The sequence below is a fragment of the Equus quagga genome, chromosome 2, assembly GCF_021613505.1.
Source record: "Equus quagga isolate Etosha38 chromosome 2, UCLA_HA_Equagga_1.0, whole genome shotgun sequence".
NCBI classification, from domain to species: Eukaryota; Metazoa; Chordata; class Mammalia; order Perissodactyla; family Equidae; genus Equus; species Equus quagga.
Window position 1 is genome coordinate 141,021,559 of NC_060268.1, and position 27,884 is coordinate 141,049,442.

The window sequence follows — 27,884 nt, forward strand, 5'->3', positions numbered from 1 at the left end:
TCTTAACTACGAAGTAGCATTATTTGTCTACATTTATTTAAAAAGTAAGTAATATCAATCTACTTTTCTGGGAATATATGGGCATGAAAGTTAGACATCCAGTTTAAACCAATGATTTTTATTTCTCATGTTAATGCAGTAACTTTTACGTTAACTTTTTGATCATAGTTTTATATGAGTGTTCCAGGAAAAAAGCAAACTGTTACAAATAAGCTAGAAATAATATCATAGGTTCTGTTATTTCCTTGATGCCTATGTATTTGATCAGAAGAAGTACCATAAAGTAAAATGTTATGTGTCTAGAAATGTAGGAGATGACAGACAAGACGATTCCAAAATAAACCCCAGGTGCTATGAGATGTATTTATCTGTTTTCTTACAGAACATCTTTTACTCTGGCTTGCTTTTATCTTACTAGTATGCTTATACATTTGATAAATCTTTGACTTTTTTCAATTGCTGTTTTAATCTATTTTTTCCCATTGTGCTTTCCCTTCCCTTCTTTATAATGAAAATAAATCTTGAGTTGTTGACTTTCATAAGAAATTTCATTCTTCCCAAATATGTCGAAAGTGCTGTTTAGTTTTGCTTGTCCACATTACTGTATCATCTCCTTAATTATAATTTTATCATTCAATTATCCTTCCAAGAAAATATTCATCTCCAGTTTAATAAAAGCAATCTAATCAGTTTCATCAAAAGAAGGTTAAGTAAATGTTTACAAATGTTTATCTCATATGAATTCAGTTACTGCTATTTCATTTGATGAAAATTATAAATATTTTCTGTAATATAAAATACTTGTCCATTAAAATTTTAGAAAAGTGCATTACTGACTTCATTCCTAGTTATTTTTAATTACTATGAATAAATCATCCAAATTTAGCCATTAGTATATAAATGAAATATAAAAACTTTGGTAGAAATCAAGAAAGAATATATTTGGTGAACTGTCACCAGTTTTATATACACCTTTACTCTTTATTTCAGGCAAAGAAGATAAAAATTTGTATTCTAGGAGGCAATTTCTGTAGTTGTAATTGTTCTGTATCTTAGAGCTCAACTTTTTAAATTCTCAAAGGCTTCAGCTAAGCTGACTCTTATCTTCCTAGCTTCTTAATGAAAGCTACACTTAACCGCCAAGTAATTACTTTGCTTTTCCCATATAACACATGGAATAATTTTTATTTACTGGAAATCTTCACTTTGAATACAATTTTACATATTTCTTTTGCTCTGCAGTTTTAATATTTTAGAAGATATGTCTGCACAGAAAAAAGCACAATTCCAAAATATAGGCAAAAGTCTTGCTTGATAATTGCTATTCTAGGCATATTAATAAAGGCTCAGGGGCCTTCAACAGATCATTTCAAAGGTTTAGTTCAGCTCTTAAATTATGTGACATTTCTTCAAGAATTTGGTCTGGCGTCCCTAATTAGCAATATCAGATAAAAAAGCAATGTGTAAATTTAATTATTGTCATTGGCTCCTCCACTTTAGAGTCTTTTCATCCAAATCAAGAGTCATTTCTTTCTTGGGGTTCTTGAATGTGACTTTTTTCTCTCTTTCACTGAAAAACTTCCTTTGGAGTTTTTGTTGGCTTCTGGTCATATGCATGAGAACTTGTGCTATTTGACGGACTCTGACAAGGTATTATTGACAATTGTGTAAGCCTCTAATATGAGTGTGTGTTTTTTTTAAGCTACTTTCTATCAACTTCTTCGAAATGTGAAAGAAATTCCCTGATAATTCCTTAGAATTTCTTGAAAATGAAATCTCTAAATAATTACCAAAGAAATGTTATAAGAAATCCAAACAACAATTTTGTGTAGATACCTATAGCCTTACTAATTGTTACCCTGCCCTTTTCTATAACATTTTTATAATATTTGTGTAACCCCAACATTTTATGTGCATTTTAAACTTTTAAAATGAAATATCCATACCCATGTTTAATATTTAATCTAGTCTTTTACTGACACATTATATTTAGAGATTCCCAGCATCATCATAAAAGTCAACTTGAGTATCTTCTATATGAGACCTGCAAATATTCTTTGAGTACACAAGCCAAAATATTATTCCTCCCCTCAACCCCTAAGACCCTACAACCTGGCATCTGGCCTCTAGAAAAGGAACAAATTTTTTTCTTCTGCATTTATTAGGTTCCAATTAATGCATAAGAAGTTATTAGATACTTTCTTAAAAGACATAAACAGGTTACTATTCATTTTCCTTATTTTTAAAAGTAAACTGTAATACATACAAATGGTATAAAATAAATAATTTTTACATCTTGGATATAAATTATGTAAAATGTACATCATTATATGCCTGCTTTGATAAGGACTAACAGAAAGTCATGTTAATTGAAAGCACATGGATAATTATACATGTTGACTCTGCTGTGTACCTCTTCAAAGTCACTTTTTGCCTTTGAGCTAAAACAGAAAAAAAACGAAAACAAATAACAAAAAGTTAATGGAAACAGTATAGTGCATCTGTTGATATTTTATTTTCCACATTTTTGTAAAATATTGCTAATGAAAAGAGGCAGTTTAAATACCCAAGAAATTAAAATCTAACTTCAGTTGGACATTTTATGTTATGTGTGACTCAATTGTCATTATTAAAACCTAAATATGAGCTTTCTCTACTTTATCTCTGTAGGATACAAATTAAGTGAAAGTTAAAAATGTCTACATTTCTAAATACTCTAGAAGAATTATCATTCCCATAACTATTGACAGAACCATATAAGAACTCTGAAAAACTCACCACAGAACCATTTCAAGTAATAAATTGCAGATAAGATTAAGTATGCATTACATTACCGTTATTACCAACCGTTTCCATCAACAATGCCTTAACCACTTAAGATGCTTGCAGATAAGTAGACTTATCTTGAGAAGGCCTTGTAATTTTTTAAAGAAATTTTCCACCAAGATTGTTTGGTTGGAGTGTGAAAGTATATGTAACTCTTCACAATAAATCTTCGTCACAGATGTTCATTAATTTCGTATAGCATGATCCACACCACAGTTTTAATACTTTAGGTCAATTTTTTAATGAATAATAAATAAAAGGTCTTCATAATTAGTGACATTCAACGTTGAAAACATTCTATACTTTTTTTCCCTCTCAAGTACAGTCAAATGTTTCACCAACTTGTAGTCCATGTGCTTTTTCAATCTTGATATAATATTGAGTGTTTGCCTGTTGTATATCTAAAAGCATTTTCACTTCATGTCTAATAATGTTATTGACCCTTAAAAGCTAATCAAAATTTTGCATTCATTATTTTTAAAATAAATTGACACAAACTGAAAAAAGGCCTTACAAACATTTGGAAGAATATCTTCTAGTCGTGGAGAGAATTTTTTCCCTGTACCCGATATGTTTTTCACGTATGTAACACATATTTTCCCCAAATGAGTATGTTATATGTATCAAGACTTGTGTAGGGCAGAGATGATATAGAATATTTTTTGTCCCAATTGTTCATAACATAATCAAAGCATTTTATTACATACCATTGAGATAAAATAGATTTGTATGGTTTGGGGTTCATATGGAATGAGTGTTGGGGTGACCATTATTTTTAGTAATGCAGGCGTGAAACCTTGATTCTCCTGTCTTAGTACTGCCACAAAGTATATTTCTCACTGAGACAACTTTTGGTAAAAATGACCTTCTCAGTTTTTCTCAGATTTTTTTAAACACCTTTATCTATAATTTTATTGACGCTGAAAATCCAAGATGTTTAATATTGATTTCTTCATTTCTGCCTTGCAGGAGAGGTTATGCATCCGAGGTAAGGGCTTTATGGTGTTATGTTATGTCAAGCTTACTAGGAAAATATTTGCATTATAGGCAGGACTGATTTACATTTTTTCAAAACTAAGGTATTTTCCTTTATTTCAAAAGATCTTATACGTGTGCTATGCTATTTATTTTCTTTCCTATTTCTTGCTTCTTTGTTTGGGGGTGTGAAGTCTGTTATTCAACAGGTGAACAAAGGATCAACTCCTTACGTTTTCAAGGATAAACTTATTTTTCCTGAATTACTGTTACTCAATGTTGTGACATTCTCCCAAATTTATTTTTCTAAGGCTATAAACCCAATTTAGAAACTGTAAGATTACTTAACTTTTATACTTTTTTATCAGTCCAGGGATCTTACCTCACATTAGAGCTTGAGACAACATTAAAGAGTTAAAAAAAAAAGTTGGACCACTAGAAAGCTTTGGTTTTTTTATTGTGTTAATTTGACTTTCAGTTAACATATTGGGCATCCCGGCCAACATATTGGGCTAGCCATATTGTAAGTGGTGTCATCCATGAAGTCGCTGAGAAGCTAGTACAGTTTAGCATACAGCTTCTCAGTCAAGAGAATGAAATAAGAATATGACCTAATTGGCTGATAGTTTACAACGCGTTAAGTCCCAAATTATTTGGAAATCAAGATGAATGCCTTTAAAAATAACTGGTTTTCAGCAGTAATTATAATAGCTAACAGAGTGAATCAGAATATCTCTAACTTCAACTTCCCCCCCCTTCAAATGAATACCTTAACTAGATTAACTTATTAACAGCTGTGTCATGGAAAATCGATCCCTTTGGTCAAATAGTTGTTCTGCTGGCCATTTCAAACGTTGGTTCATTGGTGGGATTATCTTCTAGAACTTCTCTGTCAACCTTCCCAATGCTTACTTTTTCGTTTGTGTTATGTAACTACTTGCTCCCAAAGAGTTGATAACTTAAAATTTGAATTGTGTATCTTGTTTCCATCTGGTTAAAATAACTTATCATGAAAGAGACCAATAGAGACTGTTTCCTGAAGATAAATATGGGTGAAGTGGGCACTGATGCCTGTAAAATCTGAGGAAGAACAATTTCCTTAAATACAAGAAAAGTTTCTGAAAACACGCTTAATTCTTTAGTGCAAGCAATCCAAATTTTGATAAAAAGAAAAATGAGGAGGAAGTCTTAAATATGACGAATATGTTACAACTGTATCATTATTTTGTGCGCTCCTCCCTTCTTCCTAACGAACCTGATTACATTTGATGTGATTGGGGAGAAAAAAAGAGGGATAATATAAAACAAGGTTAAACTTGTTATAGAGAATTATGTGACACTTACGGTGCTTTTAGAACCATAAATGACTCTTTGCATTATGAAGCTTAATCCAAAAAATTATTTATAGATTTTTATTTATTAAGGTTAACTTTGATGTTAATTAAAACAATGATGCAATTAAAACAGATTAATTCTTTAATATTTTAGGTTTCAATGTAAATAATTAGTCAAAATATTATTTAAAGCTGTTGGTAGCTATCACATGAATAATAAGTCATAATCTCAAAGTAACCAGTTTTAACCTGTCGCCTTTTTTTCTCTCTTTTCAATCATGATCTACTTTTTTCCACCTGAATTATTTTCTAAATCTTTTTCTATTTTAATTTCCTTTGGCAGCAACAACAACTACTGAGACCTTCTCTTCTTAAACCAGAGGTATCAATTTCCTTTCTCTTTTTAACCTGAGTCTTCACAATAACTCGTGTGACTTTAAAGTTCATCTTACGTGTAGCAGAGTGGGTGGCGGCCAACATGGCATAATTTTACGAGAGAGAAAAGGGATTTTAAACTAAACTAAATAAATAAACAGGCATGCAAATCTTTTCCCTACTGTTTGCTGGTGGCTAAAATTCCAAATTTTTAGCTTCACTCTCTGGGAATGAGACAAATAAGAACTTTGCTCCTGTTAAAAATAGGATATCCTTGAACAAATCAGTCCGTGAACCTGATCAGTCACTTGTCTTAATGAACCTAGATTCATCAGAACTGTTCCTGAGATCAGATTTAGATTAGGAAAAGTTTGAAGAAAGGATGCTGACATCAGTGCTCAAATAACAAAAAGTAGAAATTGGGCTATTTAATCATTTCATGTGATTCAAAATACTGGCTTTGGGCATGTGTCTATTTCAAATGTCCATGACATTTTCTTCTGCAATGAGAAAAAGATATTCAGAGTTATATAATGACTGCATTTCATTTTCACTTATCATGTTTATATACTGCCTAAATTTAAAAATTTAAAAAGTAATGTTAACTTTAAATGTCTTTTTCCTTTGACAAATTTATTATTTTACAAGCTCCACTTACAAAAAATTATTCCTCTTTCTTAACCACAGAATCTTAACTTTGCTAAAGAGAGGCATTTTGTGGTTAGAATTTATTTCCTAAAATTTGGAGGTTGAGTGGCAGGAATATTCAACTTTTGTAAATTTTTAGCAAAAATTTCCATGGAGACATCTCCATAGACTATTGAATCAGATAACTCAAAAGTCCAAATGCCAATTCCTAGATGCAAACCCTTAGTCAAAACGCGCAGCCTGCTGAGCATCAATTTCATCCTCTGTAGAATGTTGGCAGTAATATTGAACCTATCAGCTCCTAGCTCAGCAACTGGAATGTAATAAAAAGAAATTAGGTAAATGGTAGTTATTGTTGGTTTGGTTTGCATCTATATAAATATTTATGCTTTGGTCAATAAGATACTAAATTAATTCTATGTCTTCTCTGTGTGGTTGGGGACAATGGATTTTGAAAATAACATTAAATGTTTGATCTGCCCATAAAATCACTTTTTAGGATGCTACTTAGCATGATTTTCTAAATCTAGGATTCACCTGCTAAGGGCAACAAGGGACTGCCTGGGGCAGCAAAAAGGGCCAGCTGGCCCATACTATCGGTTCAGGCCGACTCAGGGATCTTAACGGTTATCACATCCTTCCTCAAAAACAATTTTTTTTTTTTTCCTGAAAGGATGATTCCCCGCCCTTCAGTAGTGGGTGGTATGAGAATCCGAATGGGACCCTTCAGATTATTCCCTTCTACTAGCTCCTACATCTCCCTGCCCAACTCAGACCGCAACGTGACTGACTGAGTTAAGCATCAAGTTTACTGGTTCCTTTCCAGTTGCTTCTATCCTTTTCTTATGATTTTAAAGTCATCTAATGTCAGATACATATTGTAGTTCACAAGAGCTGACCTTTGTCCTGCCTTTATGAAAAAAGAATATGTCTATAAAGAAAATTATTTGATTCTAACTTTTAAACTCTGATATCCACTAGGTTGCATTGTGTTTCCATAAATATTCGTTTTTTATTATTGCTAAAAGTTATTAGAATTCAATTTCAAAACCATTTTTGTTTTTAATTGTTGTGAGAACATATAACTTGAAATCTTTCCTCTTAACAAATTTTTAAGTGTGTAGTACAGTATTGTGAACTCTAAGCACAATGCTGCACAGCAGGTCTCTAGAAATTTTTCATCTTGCTTCCCCCTCTCTCCATCTCCTGGCAACCATCATTCTACTTTCTGCTTCTATGGGATTGATTATTTTAGATGCTTCATGTAAGTAGAATCATGCAACATGATATGTCCTTCTGTGGCTGGCTTATTTCACTTAGCATAATCTTCTCAAGGTTCATCCATGTTGTGGCATATGGCAGGACTTCTTTCTTGTTTAAGGCTGTATGATATTCCATTGTATGTATGTACCACATTTTCTTTATCCATTCTTCTGTTGATGGACATTTACATTTCAACTTCAAAATCATTTGGCAGCCTTTTCTCAGTCCCTGTATGCATTAGATTAAACATGCATTGGCCAAGCAGTTTAAAAGTATTGGTTCTGAGATCTATTTGCTTCATTTAAACCAGTATAATTACATTAAGGTATTTAGTTTGAATAACTTAAATTTAGACTTTAACTTTGTCCCAATTTCTTATTGGTCTCTTGACCTCAGTTCCCACCCCCTTTCCTATAATAAACATTTTTTGTTGAAATAAAACTACAGACATTAATGTGTATAAATCATTCTGTGCAGCTGGGTGAATTTTTAAAGGGCATTTGCCTTGCTAGCTCTCCAGAAGCCCTTCACGTCAACACTCAGATATTATTTCTCCTTTTCCTAACCACTCACGTGTCTTCCTTTTTTTCCCCCAGATACATATTTAATGCAATATATATATATTTTTCAATTTCAGCTTTATTGAGGTATAATTAATAAATAAAATTGTAAGATATTTAAAGTGTGCATTGTGACAAGTTTGATAGACATATACATTGTGAAAGATTCCCCTCGTCTAATTAGAACACCTATCACCTCACATATTCATGTTTTTTTGGTGAAAACATTTAAGTTTTACTTTCTTAGGAGATTTCAACTATACAATACAGTGTTATTAACTGTAGTCACCATGTTATACATTAGATCCTCAGGCCTTACTCATCTTATAGCTAAAGTTTTTACCCTTTTTCTGACCTCTCCCTATTTCTCCCAGCCCCCGAAAACCATTTTTATCTACTCTGTGTTTCTATGTTTGACTTTTTATTTTTATATTTTTTCGATTCCATTTGTAAGTGATACCATGCAGTATTTGTCTTTCTCCGTCTGACTTGTTTCGCTTAGCGTAATACCTTCAAGTTCCAACCATGCTGTCACAAATGACAGGACTGCTTCTTTCTAAATTTAGGCATTTGTTGCACAGTGGCAATATTGGAGCCAATGAGGTTTATCCAAGGCACAATTATTGTGAACTGAAAACTTTAAACCTGGATTCTAACACACATATTAGTTTGTGTGTTTTTGAAGTTTATATAAATAGAATAATATAGAATCAGATGTTTCATTTGTCCCTGACTTTTTTTGCTCATCTTTCTGTTTGACAGATTCATCTCTGTTGTTGTATGATGTAGTAGTGTGTTTATCTCAGGGACTTTTCCTTGGTTCCAGTTTTTGGCTACAAATGATGTACACAATTTGGTGCACAATTGTGCACATTTATGTTGGGCATATAAACTCCACTGTATTGAATTTCTGTGAAAGGATATGTATATATTTGACTTTAGTATTACTGCCAAAAATTTTCCAACGAGTTTGCTGATTTATAATCTCTCCTGAAGTGTGTGAGAGTTCCAGTGGCTCCATGTCCCTGCCAAAGCATGCCAAACTGCAAGGTCATCAGATAGTGCGTTAGCAGAGTAGAGGGATTGCAAATTTAAAGAAATATCGAGGGAAGTCATGTAAATGAATAGAGTTTATTAGATGTAAAAAAAGAGCAGATGGGAGATGCTATGATGACTATGAGAATAGATGGAAAACAACGTGGTTGAGGACACAGTAGCACCCAGGAGAAAATATGATTACTCTGAGGAGTAGTACCACCAACTAAGTTCATGACATGGAAAAATACGAGCCCAGTCTTGCTATCTTTTTATTTTTCAAATCAAAATCCAGACTTTTGATAACATTTTCTGACTAGGATTTTGGCAACTATGGTAATTCAAGTTTTTTAAAATGATTTTTGCCAGTCAAAGCACAAGTGAGGGTCTTTGTCCTTATCTGCCATGCAGACTGTGAACTTGCACACTTTTTAAATGATACATTTGAGCCCCCTAAGGACATTGTTTTTCTGACTTGTTACTGTACCTGGATCAACAAAACTAATTCTTATAAATAATAGATGATCTTAGAAATAGATAACCATTTTCCTGTGGATATCTATATTTTTCCTCCTTCCCTTTTCTTACTTCAAGGCAAAATTAATTTGGTTAACCTTTGCAGTTCAGCCTACTTAAATGTTAAAATAAAATTAAAAAGAGAAAAATAATGAAATTAAATTTAATAGTTATTTAAAAACCAGTTTCAGATGTATGCTTAAGGAAAAACATCCTTCTATGAGTAGAATGACAAAAATCACTATTGTCTAGAATTTAGAACTGTAAACCTTGAAAGCACCCCTGTTCTGACAAATTTCTTTTTAAAAAAAAAAAAAATAAATCGAGAATTAGCAGTATGTTTAAAATGTAAACATCCTTGGGATATATCACATAACATAACATAATTTTTATTAGGATAAATGATTATTATCAGATCCTTTCATAAGAGTAGTTTTGATGAACAGAAGTGCTCTGGGTATTAGAAAACTGTTTTTCAGGAAGATGAAACAAGGTTGAAAGTAATGTTATAATTTTAGCCTCAGGGCTAAAGTCTGTTAATAGTATGCTAGAATAGAGTGAAATATTAACTGCCTATTGATAGTTTTAAAAGTTATCCGAGAACAAGTAATATGCTCATCTGTAATCTTTAACAGATTTACCATTAGAAAAAAATTTACTTTTGCGACTCCCTCAGTTCTAATAATGTAAATTTATTTCTTGCAAAATAGTTACAGCCAAAAAAAAAAAAAAAAATTTGAATATGTTCAGCTAACATTTGTAATTAAAGTTATTTTGGCAGGAGTGTCTTGAGAGTCATCGAATTCTAGGTCTGGAAATCTGACTTTGAGCTGAAATGTGATAAGAATTTCTTTTCAAATGCGATTTCTCTTTTTGAACAATAGGAGTTATCCATGGAGTCTGGAATTGATCCTGGCCAGGAATATGGACAAGATTATTACAGTTATGAGCATGGGTACATCTTTAGATTTTTTATTCAGTATCTTGATATTTTAGTGAAATAAAGAGTTATTAAATGATATTATTACTAGCATTTGTTTTATAAATGTCATTTCATCAGTTTCATCTTTGAAAATGAATTATGTACCTAATTTCAGTGTCAGTCAAGTTTTAACCATTTTTCTATATTGAGTTCTACTTTGATGTTCTATATTGATATTGACTACAATTCTAAAAATGCAGTAAAAATTATTCAAAATTATTTAAATGAGAAACAAGAGTCAAACATATTTGCTCAATTCCTGAATTCGCCATTTCTTTCACATGAGATGTTCAACATTTTATCTAACCAGTCAGCCTTCTGATTTGCCCAAGAGAAATTAAGAAAATATACTTTAGAATCCAGTAATAAGCATTTCAAAAGTCACTTCTGCACACATAAGTTAACTGCTTTCTAAAAATACAGTAGAGGAATGTAAGAGCATTACAGATCATATTAAAAGCAGGTCTTTCTTATAAAGATAGAGACTTTATGTTCTGAATAAGCTATTAAAATTTTAGAAAGAACCTATTTTGTACTCTAAATTCTTCAATTAAGTAACAATATGCCTTTCTTTTCACTCTAGTCTCTCCAAAAACTTAAATCTGTAATAACTGGACTCTTTTTATTGTTGTTCCAGGGTACCATTATGGCAAAAATCATTGGTCATCAGATTGTAGCTCTTACCCTGTGGTTTTGTAGCTAGTTTACAAGGAGCCCAATAGGTGCTGTATAAATATCTGTTGATTGAATGATGAAGAAAAAGAAGAAAACAGAAATCAGTCGTGGTTACAAGGACCACACGAAAGAGTTTTTACAGTTGTAAGTTTCTGTTACAGGTATGAAATGCCTCAGTATGGAAGTCGCCGTCGTCTGTTACCACCAGCTGGACAAGAGGAATATGGTGAGGTGCTTGGTGAAGCTGAGGAGGAATATGAGGAGGAAGAGGTAATTACTGTAATTTTCTTATGTAAGCGGAGTATTCCAAGAATATAATTTTTTAGCCCTATTTGAATAGAAGGCTACAAAATACTTCAAAAAACAGAAATCTTATTCACTTAGAATTTGTTTCCCATAGAAATTTGATAATGTAGACCATTTTATTGCCTTGTCTATAGAAGAAAATTAACTTTTATATAATTTTAATTTATTTTCTTCTATAAAATGTCAAACACCTGCAATAACGCCACAATAAAATTGATATTTTTAAAAATCCTACATTTTACTCCATAAAGATAATAATATAATCAAAAATATTAAAAAGTATTTTGGAAAACAACAGTTACTTTTGTTTCCATATTGTCTAGCATACCTAAAACTCGTGAAAAACTATAGTCTCCATCTTTCAATTATCTACAGAAAAATGAAATATTACCACTAATATTTTTAATGAAATTTTGTCATTTATGTTTAAATTAGCATGAGTCATTTATATCAAATTCTTTTACTTTGCCTGCAATATTTGCTTTGAACATTTATCCAAAAACAAAACTCAAGTAAATGTCACTGTAGCTTTACCCTGTTCAAAATTAAGAAAATAGTCAAATTTCACATAAGCTATTCAGATAAGCGATTATAATTCCCTGATTATTTAAAATTTTGTTAAAAAATACATAAAACTATTAATCAAAGTTGAGAAATGGGACTCGGAAAGGGAAGAAGTAGTGATTATTTCTTTCTCCTTTGATCTAAGATACAAAATAAATTTTGAATAAGAAAAATATGAGAAAGCATTGGGTTTTGGTGTTATAAAGTACAAACCCAAATAAAATAATTCACTACCTTAATCACCTTCTGTCTGTATGTTAGCCCACTCTCTAAACAGCAGAGAACAGATGGGTTCTCTGAAACTGGTCATATAACTTGCATGAAGCTGTGATCCCACAGTTTCATTCATGCTTAACTTATGTGGGACAAGGTCACATCATAACCATCTCCCAGCTGACACTTCAATTGCATTTTCATGATTTTCAGGAAAAGGCAAAGAAAATTAAAAAACCAAAAGTTGAAATTAGAGAGCCTAGTGAGGAGGAAGAAGTAGTTGTCACTATTGAAAAGCCACCAGCAGCCGAGCCTACGCACACAACATGGAAGAGAGCCAGAATATTCCCCATGATTTTTAAGAAAGTTAGAGGCCTAGCTGATAGAAGAGGCGTCATTGACCTTGAGGGGGAAGAGTGGCAAAGACGCCTCGAGGAAGAAGATAAAGATTATTTGAAACTAACTCTGGACCAAGATGAAGCTACAGAAAGCACTGTGGAATCAGAGGAGGAATCCTCAAGCGACTATACTGAATACAGTGAAGAAGAATCTGAGTTCAGCGAGTCTGAGACGACGGAAGAAGAGTCTGAGTCAGAGACACCCTCTGAGGAGGAAGAAAGTTCTACCCCTGAATCGGAAGAATCTGAATCCACAGAGTCAGAAGGAGAAAAGGCAAGGAAAAACATTTTTCTTGCAAGAAGAAGGCCCGTCGCTGAAGAGGTCAAAGAAGTCAAAGGGAGAAAAGAAGAGCCACCTGAAGAACCAGAAGAAGAACCGCAGGTGGATGAAGAAGAAGAACACCCAGCAGAAGGAGAAGCAAGTGAGCTGGCTCCCGTGGAAGAACCAAGAGACCTGGAATCTCAAGACATCACTGAGGAGGGCAGTGCAGAATCAGCTTCAGTGGAAAGGAGTGTAGAAAGTGAGGAAGAGTCAGAATCAGGCAGTAGTAGCAGTAGTAGTGAAAGTCAGTCTGGAGGTCCATGGGGCTTTCGGGTACCAGAGTATGACACAAGCAAGAATGCCAACCACAAGAAGTCTCCAAGAGCAAGCTCGGAAGGTTACAACACAGCACTTTAAAAGAGATCACAGTAGGTGGGGGTTTTGCTGTGACGAGTGCTCCTGTGTGCAGTGCCTTCTGTGTGCTCTCTGAAATGACACTTGAAGGGGAGGAAATTGATCCTGATTTTGATCTAAGATTAGGAGCATGCCAGAAAAGTGAATATATATGCTATCTAAATGAATTTGTATATTAGAATATGTTAGGGTAAAACTGACTAGTCTTTCCCATATTAGTAATTTAGAAGACATGCAATCAGTTAATCAATATTTAATATTTTCTGGTGGGATTTTTTAATGCAGTGTGGCATTATGTGTTATCCATGATGCCCTGCCTATTAGAATAGACTATATGAATTTATATGTGATTTTTATATCATCTTTACAAAATACATCCTTAGGACAAGCTGCAACAAATGAGATCTCTAAAAGTCTACTTTTGCATACATGTACATTTCAGCTGGCAAAGGTATTAGCAAAAATATCATGAACATGTTCAAGCAGTTTGTAGCTGGCACTCTCAAATCTTAAGGGTTAAATGAAATACATTTTTCAAAATTAAAAATTATACCTTTATTTTCTATTTTGGATATGAGTTCAAGTGAATTTAGAAAAAAATTGAACTGTAAGAGTTATAAAATATTCTTCTGGGTAAGTAAACATAATAATTTTGAAATATGTATCTGGAAATCAAAAAGCATGGTTTACTTACTACAATGCAGTGGTAGTTCACATATCTCTAAAATGTAATATTATTTTAAAAATAACTTAGAAGTGTTTGACCTCTTCTCTTTGCCATTTCTGACGTGCATTGATAAACGAAAAATAACTTTGTGAAAATGTCCATTGTGTTCCAGTTGCTTACTAAAGGAAAGTTAACAATAATGAGTTTTCAACTCTGTGTACTACTAAATAAATTATGCAGGATGGGAAGATGTTTTTATAAGTTGACATATATCCAAGTGGGATGACCTAGAAAACCAGAATATTTCAAGTAAAAAATGCATTAAATTACACAGAAAGGTTCGTTAACAATGGAGGATTATTTAGGAATTAGAATAATGTGGGCTTAAAAATATCTTTAAAATATTGGGAATGGAAATATTAGTATGAACAGAATGTGCTAATGCTGGACATTCCTTAACTTTCCTGAAGAGTGCAACAACTGTGAAACAATGGGTCAGATCCTTGGTTAAATATAAATAATATGCTTTTTTTTTTCATGTAGAGCAGTAATTTGATCTAAAAGAATACAAGTACTTCCTGAAATGTCTCCTTCTTAACTCAGCAACCCTTTCTCCAGAAGATATTGAGGTCTAAAATCAATGAAGAATTGGTGGAAAATAAACTGACGTTAATAAAGAGTTGCTTCCCTCTTCCACTCTTGAGTTATTTACCTTTGATGGCTTTCTATCAAAGGTTTTGAATTTTGCAAGCAGTGTAATCTTTGCCCTTTTAATTCCTTTGATAATGACTCACCTATTGTTATTTTTATTTTGACAGTGGGCAAGAAAAAGAATGATCAAGTTAGTTGTTGATCGAGAGTATGAAACTAGCTCAACTGGAGAAGACAGTGCTCCTGAATGTCAGAGAAACCGTCTTCACAATCCTAACATCCACAGTAATATCAATGGCAATATATATATTGCACAGAATGGTTCTGTGGTGAGAACCCGTCGTGCCTGCCTCACTGATAACTTAAAAGTTACTTCCCCTGTTCGACTGGGGAGGCACTTTAAGAAACTAGACAAGTTGGCAGTGACACATGAAGAGAATGTTCCCCTGAACACGTTATCGAAGGGGCCATTTTCTACTGAGAAAATGAACACAAGACCAACTCTGGTGACATTTGCCCCTTGCCCTGTGGGGACTGACAGTACAGCAGTGAAGTCAATGGAGAACAGACTGAAAAGCACAGTTGAACAGGAGTCCATGGCTGACAGTAAGAACATCAAGGAGACTCTGGAATTCCATGGTGACCACACGCAGTCGGATGAGGAGGAGCTTTGGATGGGGCCCTGGAACAACCTCCATATACCAATGACAAAACTGTGACCGAATTTTTAAAAAGTTATTTTAATTTTTACGTCAGTTTTTAATAAATGAGCTTTTTATTGTCACTGAGAAAACAATGTATGGAATTTATATCATGCACACAAGTTAAATCTTTGAACAACATGCTTTAAAGTTTAAAAAGAAGCAAATTTGCACTCATATTTGTATCAACAAATTGTTCTTCCCAGAAAATCTTTTTGGACAGACTCTCAATTCACTAAATAACACATTTAAACATTTAACTGTTTTGTTGGATGTTGAATTTTTTTCATTTTAATAAACAAGAAATAGTTTACTAAGTAATCCTTTATATTTTGTTGATTAACATAGTTTATTCTTCATCTCTAGCTTCACAGAACTTTTTTCGATACATGTAATTTACTTTCATAAAAAATGGGAAAAAATTTATATTAGAGAATTTTTCAGGTAATGGGTTTATACAGTTGCTGTCCATACCATCCTGATTTTTTAAATGAAATATAGAATTGCAAAGTGTAAGTAAACGTGGGAATCTTCTGTAAATTATTTAGAATCATGAGCCTGTTTTCCTTATTGTCCAATATAGAGTTTCTCAAATTTTTAAATATCTTTCTTTTATAAATATCACTTACAATTTCCCCTGTGGCCGCACACACGCAAGCACACACATACACTCTACAAACACTCTATCCATAGCAAACATAATAATTTAGTTCAGCCATTTGAAGTTAAATATTTGTTTGGAGCATCATAGAAATCTCACCCTCAGCAAAAGCTTACTGAGGTGGGAAAAGTTCAAACAGGCAATAATGCATCTAGAACCACAAGTATGTGTGGAAAACATAGTCAGATCAGAGAAGTGTCACATTAATGTCACTGGACATGAATATTTTATAAACTCAGTATAAAGGAATTGGCAGGGTCAAGAATTTATATAACATGTGAAATGCCTATATAGGCTATAAATCCATAGCTTCAAGTGTATTATAGTATTTCACTTCTCCCAGCTCCAGTTTATTTATAAAATATTTTAATGCACACAATATTTATGTGCATAAAGTTCAGAACTCGAAAATGATCACCTGAGCATTTTTTATCAAAGAAGACTGTCTTGATTTTTCACCATTGAAGAAAGCACAGTGTTTCATCATTAACAGAAGCAAAAACAAAATATCTTCTCAAAAATAAATCCTCAAAACTTGCCTTGTGTATTGCATATTCTCCAGATGTAAAAAGGATGAAAGAAAATAATTTAAGAGAATTCAGAATTTTATTGAATAGGACTTAGTATGATGTAGATAAAGCTCACCTCAAATTTTGCACAGTTTTGACCAAGTTCAGATTTCAATAAAATTCTCTCATGCATGCTTATTAGTGGTTGAAAGATTGAATAATGCACAGCTATTATTTATTACCCTCTCATGTTTCATATTTTTAAAGTACTTAATTATAATACTATTTCCTTATTTCAAAGGTGAATGAACAGTGTGTAACAAAAACTTGCCAATTTATGTGAGTCGTATATTTTAATTTCAGATTTCAAAAAGTATTTGAGATCAAATACAGCAACATCTCATTTATCCTACACTATTGGAAATTAATGCATTCTGTACCCTTGCTAGGAAAACTATCAGCATTAGCTGGGAACTTGTTAGAAACATAGAATCCTGCCCACACCCCCAAGTCTACTAAACAAGAATCCACATTTTCAGCACATCCCAAGGTGGTTTGTATACATATTAAATTGAGAAGTAATTATCTATACCATTGAACTCCAGGGCTTTCTCCTTGAAGGACCAAAGCAATTGTTTTTAGTATAAAATATTTTGGATAGAAGTTAGATTAAGCATACTATATTTTCCTACTTGCTCAATCAGAGATCACTAAATATAATTTCATATTTTCCTGATGTCCTAGGCTCATCTCAGCTAGCATCCCATAATATTCTTTCTGCGTACAACTTTATATCTTTTTTTCTTTCTCCAATTTCAGACTGTGATAATTAACTAATTTCGTCACTGTGCCTCTCTTTGAAATTTATCTTCCAGTTTTCTTCTAATCTCTTGATGAGAAAGTTTGTGTCTTTGTTTGTTTTGCTTGTTGTTATTGAAAAATCATTAAACATCAGATAGGAATCAGATATGTGGATTTAAGCAAAAGCTTTATGATGCTCACAAGATTTTTTTGGTCACTATTGGGATCTCAGCACCGTTCTAGAAATCTGAAGTTGGCAGAAGACTAAAGCCCTGATATATGAGATGTCACTGCATTTTAAGTTCAGTTTCTACAAGGAAATATGCAAAATATACAAGCTACTTAGCAGACATATTTTAGCAATTTCCCGTTGGTCATTTCAGTAAACACAATCCTGAAGTTGATCTGTCTATAAGTTAATGGAGATGGCATAAAGATAAACAGGACTTACACAGAGCAACCAAATCAAATATTTAGTCAGTATATTTCAGGGTAAAGAATGCACAGCAGCAAAAGTATCACTAACCACATAAATCTGGACCAGCTGAATAGTTACTTTGATGGGACTTTCACTATTCTATAAAACTCTGACTCAGGATTAAAACTGTGGAACCAGGGGAGATAGCCAAGCATGTTTAATCTTAAGAATACTTCATATAAATGATGTTTCTAAGTAAACGTTTATGAAGAAATCAGTAATTATTTTTCCTAGATAGGCATAGTAATTTTTTTGTTGTTGTTCTTAATGAGCACCACCTTTCAATCAGGTAGAAGAAACAGCAGATCTTGGCTGATTAAGATGAGATCTGACTAATATGACTATATTGCTAAACTTGTTGATTTCAGGAGAGGGTCTCCTGGCATGAAGGGCAAGGGGAGGAAGAATGAAAAAATATAGTCAGTGTGACATAGGACATTTGTGACTCAATTCTATCAAATCACAGATGCTAATCTCTCTCTCTAGACTTCTCTTTTTCAGTAATTACAGACTCTAAGAGTTGTCATAGAATTATATCTGGAGGTTGGCCAAAAGCATCGTTTTAAATCCAGAAAAAAAAGTTTGCCTTGAATTTTATATGTGATGTATCTTTCATGTTATTAGACGACATTGTTGACAGGGATGTTAAAACATGTTATTTATCCTAAGTGGTTCTTCCAAATGGGGTATGATAGCTACTATTAAAACATCATTAATTGCATTTATGATCATAGAGCCAGAAAAAAATTGAATATTGATCCTTGAGGGAAAACGTTTTCTTTTATTTCTTGAGCCTTGCTTTTTCTCCTGTTCTGCTTCACTTTCTGCACTTTATACCATAAATGGGGCTTATATACCACTTCAATTAATTACTAAAATAGGCAGAAAGTGCTAATAATCTATTCTCAGGGCAGATGCCCATTGGTGCCTGCAAATAACACAGCGATAAGGCTGAGGGGTATGTTCAAAATAATATTAGGACCTCTATTTTTAATTGATAGTTTCTCCCGCTTCTCAAATGATAACATGAATTCCTTGGTTCTACTTTTTTTCCTCTTATTTTTGCATCTGTTGACCTCAATCTTTACAACAATCTTTACTCTTTTAGACTGATACGTTTTTCATTGCAATCTATTTTAAATTTATGGTAAGTTAAGCACATAAATGGAAGACTTGAACATTGTCTATAGTTTGGAAAATTATCAACACATTCACTGCTTTCCCAATTTCCTTGTCTAAACACCTGTTTTTCTTTAACAAATATTATGTTACTGTATGAAGAATATGAATTAGAAAATTTAAGTTGAAATGCATTGTTACTCACTACACAATGTTTCAAAAATAAATTTCCATTCAAAAAATGATTTCTCATTATTCTGTCAGGTGGGGATAAAGATCAGTAACCCATTTATGTGTATGGTGTTTCAGTTTGATAATACAAAGAAAAGCTTGCTCTGCAAGCTCTTATCTTAGAACAATGTGGAGAAAAGAAGTGTATTTTAAAGCTCTCTCCCTTTGTTATACATTTCAGTCAAGTACACATGCACCAAGTTCTAAGAAAAGTGGACAGTGTTTTCTAACATACTGCCTGTTCATTTATTAAAAAAATTATAATCACATAAACACTAAGATGTTCATATATAATCAGTTATGTTCATACAAATGCTGATATATCAAGAAGCAGAGTCAACATGAAGTTACATTGTCTTCTATGACTCAGTCGAATGTTTGAGAGAGTCATAGTTTGTATATTTATACCTATCTATCCATTCACCCAGCCATCCATCCATCTATCTAGCAAATGAAATATGCTCATATTTCCCTGATCACAATGCAGCTCTCTTTACCCCTATAATGCAGCTGATTATATAATAATTTCCATTGTCTTTTGTGTCAAACAATCAAGATTGGGAAGGATAAGTTCTCCAAAAGACTTATCTTGAATACAGACAGAATTCTTGGCCTTTTGCCCTTCTGCTCTTCATATCATAGAACAGAATTTTATTTATCCCTGTATTTCCAGTGCCCACACACCTCCTTACATAAACAACAGCAGTTGAGAAAAATATTTCATCAAACAGAATAGGTTTATTCTAGCCCTGTCACAAGATAAAGTTAGATATTTAATCTGAATGTATTTTGCCATCTCTATAATGCTATACATAGGGAATAAAAGATTAGGAAGCTTCTTTTATATTTTTTTCACAAATATGGCCATATTCTAATATTTTACTGCCTATGTGCCAGTGTAAATTTGACCGACTTATCCCACATAGCAGATATTCTAAGTTATTAGAAAATGCATTTTCCCCATGCTACTGAAAAGGTATGTGTTTATAGGACAAAAGAAACCTATAAATTTTTTTTCTCCTCTCCCTTTAGCTTCTGTATAATTAAAAAAAAAAAAAATTAAAGAGCATCATACAATGCAAGAGGACTGGTCAGTAGTTTCCCAGGTATGCATGCGAGAGAATACTGAGAAATCTCATCTACAATATGTCCCATTTTACTCTAAATACTTACCCTAAATACTCCTTTCGTGTAGAATAATCACTAAATTAACAATGGCTCTTTTGAATTTGTTGTGGAAGAGACTAAGTTTTTGTCAAAATCAGCCTAAATTTAGCATAGAAACCTCAAGCTTTCTCCTTAACCTCAACAGGATGATTTACATAAATGAGTAATGACAAAAGATGGTTTGAAAAATGTAATATCTGCGACTACATCCTTCCTCTCTTTACTGTCTATTCCCCATCAGATTTCTTTATCTTTGTCAGCTCCTATAAAGGATATTGAATTTTCTAACTCTATAAAATTATCAGTCATAGTACAAGGAGGAGAGAAAGTGAAATTTTAGCCAGCTTGAATATATTTATTTATAAATAGTATGAGCCAATGTCTACTCATATTTAAATTGTTACTTTGGTTACATAGACATATTTAAACTTATATATATAAAACAATATTAATATCAAAATATCACTTTTATAGACTCTCACATGTCACATAATTATATTTATACTTTTGAATTCATCATCAATATCAACCACTACTTGTTTTTTCCAGAAGTACAGGTACTCATTCATATAGTATTAAGACAGGTTTTTTTGGAAGAAAAGGGGAGACTGAAGATCTATATGCCTGATGCAACAAAAGTATGTCTTTTAAAAGTGAGGCATGTATACTGTATGCCTTTAAAATTAACCTTTAAAGGCTTACTTATGCTATCATGTATAATTGAGATATCATAACCATAACTTGCTTGGTGAGCACTAAGTATAGCCTGGAAATACATATCCAAATAGCATTATTAGGTTTATATCAGGTCCTTGGTACTGAGAGACAAATTTACTCAAAGAACCCTCTGTCTTGACCTTAGGGCTGAAACAATTTGGGTCCTAAGCCATCAACACATCATTATCTAGTCATTTCCCAATGTTTGTATCTAAAAGGGAGCTTGAAGCATAAATTTTGGTTTAGTGATGCCTTTGTTACTATATTACATTGGTCAAATCCCAAACTCCCTGGTTCAGTTTCTATGCCTACAAAATGAGTTTGGATGTAAGAGTCCTAGGGCCATTTTGAATAGAAGCTGAAATAATGGGCACAAGATTACCTTGAAACAAGCAAACCTTGGAGTAAGTGCAACTGTGCTTTACAGAACCAACTGCTGTGCCCATCCCCTGCCTGTGTTATTTATTATATATATCCCATTTCAGAACAAAAAGGCTTTATGGTAATTTACAAAAATGAATAGATTACAAGAGGTGAAATAAGGCTGAAAGAATGAGAAAAAGGGAAACAAGATAAAGGAAGAGTAAATATAGTGCTTACATTAACACCCAGATTTATGTGTCCCATGGTTCTATACATTAGTTATTTAGGCCACAAATTTAGCCCTAATCTCCCCCAGCTCTCAGATGAAAAACGAAAGTAGAATTAGTTACAAGATTCATAGCATGCATAAAGTTAAAAAACAATTATTGAAGAGAAGTCAGCTTTGCTTGTTACGAAGACGTGAGAGAAATTTTTCCTAGGAGTCTTTATAAAAAGTACACCGTATCGTATATTGGCTGGGTTGTAGTCATTCAATTTTATTTCTTTCCTTCTCAATTTTCCCTTGCATGGCTCCCAAACATTAGCCTTTCTTCCAGGAGATCTTCAAATGTTTAAGTCACTGATTCTGTCACCCTGTTATCAATGTTTCCCGCAATGAGTCCTGGAAGGGTAGATTGCCAGAGTATTTTCTACTTTCGTTAGCATTCTTTCTTGCCAACAAATTTATATTAATCCCATTTTAATTAAGTCATTAATCAAAGGCTGGGTTGTAAAGGTCTGCAATTTCCACAGCTCTATAGCTGTGCTGTTCACTGATAGCATATGTAAATGCAGACTATTTCTTTATTTCTTCAGAATATAGATTGTTTATCCCCCTTGAAGCTTGAGCCTGAATTTAGGGAACATTTTTTTAGACCAGTGAAACGGACTTTTACAAAATAGGTAAAAATATGAAGAGTATGCTGTCCTCTTAATTGCTTGACTTATTTACCCTAATTGTATCCAGTATATCAGAATTTCATACTCATATATTTGGACATTAAGGTGGGCATAATTAGTGTTATTTTCAATGATGCCCTGGTAAACTAACTCTCTAGAAAAAATAAATAAAAGCAAATCAAAATGATATGGTGTGTTTTCACATTTCTGTGACATAAATACTCCTACCAAAGTCATCTACTCACGGCTTAATAACCAGATTGCCAAATTCCTAAAAATTTAGCAATTGGCTCTCACACGCTGGTGTGGATCTGGTTTACCTGTTTTGCACTAGAGCGATTATTAAGAGCACCTACTTTCACTCTCAAGAAAGGCAGCAGAAACTGCCTCTGGAAGTCAAAAAGTCTTTACAGACATGCCTGAAGGAGAATAGAAAATGATTAAATAGACATCAAGTGTTTGCATACAATGGGGAAGAGGAGAGACCAAGAGAATACAGGAGGATGCCAGTCAAACAGAAGACCATTCTTGCAAAGGCCAGAAATGTAAGAGAATTAAATTATATATTCAAAAAACTATCAATAATTCTATTTCACATTTTAATAAAATGTAATAGAGCGGGGTGGGGTCAGGAAACGGAAAGATAAGGCTAGATGCCAGGCAAGAACTAGATCATCAAATAACCTATTTCCATCTCATCATATAGAGAGTGGGCAACCTCTTAAAAATATCTGAACAGGAGCGATTACTTAAGAAGTTTTGTATTTAAGAATGAAAGACAAGATTTATAAGGAAAAGATTATGAGTGATAAAGCAGAAAATTTTAACATAGAAAGCCCGGGTTCAAACTTCAGTTTGCCAATGAACACACAAATAGACCTTTCTATTGTTAAACCCAAGGACCACTAACAATATTATTATTCCTCACTCTTCCTTTTCCTGTTTAAATTAGTATCACCTGCTCTTTCTTATAATGTGGTTTTTCTCTTCTATTTAATCTCTCATCATCTGTAGGACTTAAGTAGTCTTCCCAGATCCTCGCATTCATTTTCATACTCAAGACAAAAGTAGCATGAATAAAATTTTGAAAATATTAAATTAGTGGATATTTCATTCCTGTGCAATTCATGTTGCTCAGTCAATACACCTAACCATCTGATAGAGAAGAAGCATAACTTAGACTTCAGCTAGACTGCATTGGTTTGAATCCTAGCTGTGCCACTATGAAGCTAAACCCTTTATCTGTTAAGTAGAGGCAACAGCAGTACTTATCTTGTGGGTTGAGAGGATTAAATGAGCCAATTTTCATAAAGCCTTTAGAACAACACAGGCATATTGTAGATGCTAAGTAAGTGAAACAAAAGGAAGTGTGGAGGGGGGAAAAATCACTTCAAGAACGAAAAGGATAGACATAGGGATCAGTTCTGCCTAGACAGGAAGAGAAAACAGAAAATCTATTTATTCCAGCCCCGGATGGATTGTGAGAAGATGGTGAAATGTCCATATCACAATTTCCCTTCGCCTTTCCCACCCTTGCCCACAAGTCACTGAATAGTGAAGCAAGTTAGAAGACAAGAGTTTCCGGTCTAGCTTCTTGCTTGAGACGTTGGGAACTTTTTCAGGGAGGCAGGATGGTTCATGTCAACATGGACAAGCTTGTCGGAGTAAAATCATTACCTGTGGCAGTAGCCAGAGGCCTGTGTTTACCTCCTGGTAGTCCACTCTTAATCCCACACTGTATGGAATATGCACAGATATTCCCACAGTTCTGTTCAAGGATGTGGAAGGGATGAGAAGGCAACAGAATCTAACTTTAGTGGGCCTTGTAATAGGTCAGCATGGCAAGGCTAGAGTGTTGTAAGGAAGAATGGGGCAGAAGACAAATGTTGTAGAGACTTCTAGGGGATATGTAGTGGCTGAATCCAACCGATGAGTTGATGAGGACCTCTAGGTTAATTCAACATATTATTGTGTAGAAGTGTATAATTGGTATTAACAGCTTACATGTTTCTACTGTAAATATTCATAAAGAGTCAGAGGAGATGCTTCTGTTTAGAGACTGCTGCCTGTAGAGAAGTGATCCCTGCCCTCTCCCATGTGGTCTAACAATAACTATAGAGAATCCCAGAAGAGAAAAGAAAACAACAGCTTTAATTGAAGACTTGGTGGCTGCCTGAGTACTTAGAGAGGTTATCTCACAGCACAGCAGTGTTGCCTGCCTAAGATAGGTCCCTAGTATATCCTTTTTTTTCATAGCTGAATGTCTGATGCATGAATGCCCTGGGACTTCCTGGCCTGATGTCTCCACTCAGACTTAATGACTAGCAAGGATCCGTAGTCCTTGCTAGTCAAATGAAATGGATATATTCCACTGATATGGCCACACACCACCTTAGTTTTAAACAGTTTCTCTTGGGAGAAACTTTATGCCCCACTCCACTCTGAGCTCAATGAGACTTTCAACACACAGAGATTCCCCCAAACGTGGGGGTCTGGTTCACCTAAGCTTAGGTATGCTGAGAGCCAATTGTTCCCACTGGGCTGCTGCAGCTGTTCAAAATCACTACCAGCTACACAGAACTGAAAATGAACATGGTCACTCAGTTCAGGGGGCAGAACTCAAGATCATGCTCACAGCCCGGAGTAATACTCCCCTTGAAAAGACTTGTTATATTATTACTGACTAGGGTAAGGAGGTTATAGGTTGGCAGATGAAACACACCTCTAGTTGTGGCCTCAAATTATGGAAATGAATCATATCTGTTGATAGGATTGTCTGGCTCACTCAAGTAGATTTCCATGTTATGGTTCCATTTCCTGATGAGCTGTAATCCTGATACAGAAGCCATCACTACAAGTCAAACTTGACTCCTGCCAAAAGTTGCTGCATTTGTCTTGCTGTAAGAATACAGGGCCTGGGGAGTGAACTTCCCCATTCCTGATACATTGATCATATCAGATTTTTAACCTCCCTCTCAGGGCTATAAATGGGATGTCTCCACTATTGACACTTTTCAGGTTACAGTGCTACTACTCTAGCCCTATCAGTCTATTCCAGACACAGCACCGTGGGCCTTGAAATTCGTCAATGTCATGTTTCTGATTTTCTGAACCATTCACAATCTGACAATGTTGCACTTTTTCTCACAAAGACTATCCAACAGTCAAGATGTTCGATGGACATTCTATGCTCCCTACCACTCACAGACATCTGGAATTGTTTGGCATATTGGGATGGCAAACTCAAAAATCAACATAAAAATATTTCTAATTCTACTTCCCTCAGCTCCTTTTGGTCCACATACTTTGAAAAGACAGTTTGGTCACTAAGTGTGTCTGTTTTTCCACAGAGGGTCATCTCTTCTTGGTTGCTTTCTGAGTAAGGAACAGAACAAAAGAGGTGGGGAACTACATAAACGTATTTTAAATTTTGAGATTTTGCCTTGACAGTTCTTGGACTTAACACTTTTTTCTTACCCCTAAAAGTAACCCCAGGCCAGCCTGGTACTCTCCAGGTGGCAGCATGACCAAAAGGAGCCAGAACGATTCAAATTTAATTCCTATTGAGCCATCTGATTAAAAACGCCCCTGTTCCTCTTGCACTTGACACTTCCTGTTGAAAGCCTGGATGCAAAGAGGAGGTGATTACAGAAAAGTTGATATTATAGGTGGTAGAATGGAACACACCAATTTTGCAGTCATAGTGGAAGAGAAACATCCCTGGTACCTGGAATTAGATCCCAGAAGTTACAAGCAGCCTGAGACGGAAACTATTGCCTAAATCAAACTGCAGCTGCATCTGGAATTCCAAACTCCTGCTGGGTCAGTCAACCCTTCCCATGTGCCATAAAATAGAAAAAAAGTGGACATGGCTGGTCCTAAATTATTCTGCTCTTCCTAATACCATGACAATCAACTCTGCAACTTCTTGATGATAGTGCACATATTTCTTCACCAAACTAGTGTGCTGGTGGTCCAAATAAAATTTTACAACAAATCCCAAAGTTAATTTTTCCCTTTCAGTTTATGTGTTTCTCTGTGGGCAAGTGTTGGCCACAGAATATCTCCATTAGGACTGAGGTTCATTTTAGCCCATCTATTGCCCCCTTATTATTGTCAGTGACACCAAAGATCAGAAGGTCAATCTAAATTCCTTTGCACAGATAAGAGATAGTGGCCTAGGCTCAGACTATATCTTGGCTGTCTTAAATGAGAAGTATTGGTCCTCTGTGGGACTTACTCACATTTGTCTGTGTCCAGTAACCTGGGGGACATAAATTTAGGTAAAACTGCAGATTGGCTTCATAATTCTACTTGAAATCCTGTTAATTGCCTTAGTTAAGTGCTATATGACATATTTGTTCCTGTCCTTTGTCAATCAGATTAATTACAATGGCCAGTGAAGTGGTATACTTCAGTGATTTTCAAATTCAATCAAAACACATTAGGCATAGGGCTAGATTGTTGATAAGGAAATCAGCCAATTTTCCTGAGCACCTGCCATAGTTGCCCACTGCAAACACAACCTTGAGAAATGGCCCTACGTAAACAGCAATCAAAGCCTTGCATTCCCCTTAGGACATTTTTGTACCTGTTGGAGGTACTTCCGGTGAGACATCTCCCTGAGAATAGCTTTCACCAGCACCCTAGAGGGCAGATTGATAATAAGTTACAGATGGTAGGTTTCTAGCCATATATATATATATATATATATATATATATATACATATATAATTTTGAGGGGAAAAGTCTGATCGTATATTTATATTTTTTACATTTATGCTTTTGTTTCTTTTTTTTTTAAAGATTGGCACCTGAGCTAATAACTGTTGCCAATCCCCCCCTCCCCCGCCCCGTACATAATTGTATATTTTAGTTGCAGGTCCTTCTAGTTGTGGGATGTGGGACATGCCTCAACGTGGCCTGACAAGCGGTGCCATGTCCGCGCCCAGGATCCGAATGCTGGGCCACTGCAGCGGAGCACATGAACTTAACCACTCGGCCACGGAGCCGGCCCTCTATTTATGTTTCTTTATGTTAAATGTGGTGAACAGAATCCTTGAGATTTTTTATTTTGGTCATTGGTCTGAACAATAAAAATAAAAGAAATCTTGTTTATAATTTTATTCATTATAGTTTAACTTTCATAGACCAAAGATGCTAATGGGTGCCCAGGGAACATTGTTTTGAAAGCGAACTTATTTAATATTCTAATTTATGATCTAGAAGAGAGAAAAACCTGGCATTTAATGAAATATCTAGCATGACTAATTTAGAAGGTGCTAAACACGCGAACAGGGACAAACAAATCATAAAAAATAATTTAGAAAAAACATAAACAATTGAAACAAATTTCCATTTTTCGCAAAAAATTCAAAGCAGTCTAAATAATATGAAAATAATGTTCTTATACTGGCAAAAAGAACGATAAGACTTAGAAAGAAATTTCATGCATAATAGGAGGAGCTTTGATTCGATGCTAATATTTTTAATGTTTTTGAATTATCTGGATTTATCTGTTCGCAACAGTGAACAACAGGATTTTTTTGGTTGAAGCCTTGATTATCTCATTC

At 34.1% G+C, this 27,884-nt stretch overlaps 1 protein-coding gene and 1 pseudogene across 1 annotated transcript in view; both read left to right on the forward strand.

The window, feature by feature from the left end:
- The window catches only part of PCDH15 (protocadherin related 15), an 874,042-nt gene extending 860,693 nt beyond the window's left edge, over nt 1–13,349 (forward strand). Inside the window, exons 36-37 of the mRNA XM_046654051.1 lie at nt 11,351–11,459; nt 12,486–13,349. Coding sequence (XP_046510007.1) covers nt 11,351–11,459; nt 12,486–13,349 — 973 coding nt within the window. The remainder of the gene's footprint in view (nt 1–11,350; nt 11,460–12,485) is intronic.
- On the forward strand, nt 8,551–8,679 carry LOC124236538 (uncharacterized; annotated as a pseudogene).
- Nucleotides 13,350–27,884: the final 14,535 nt, after the last annotated feature.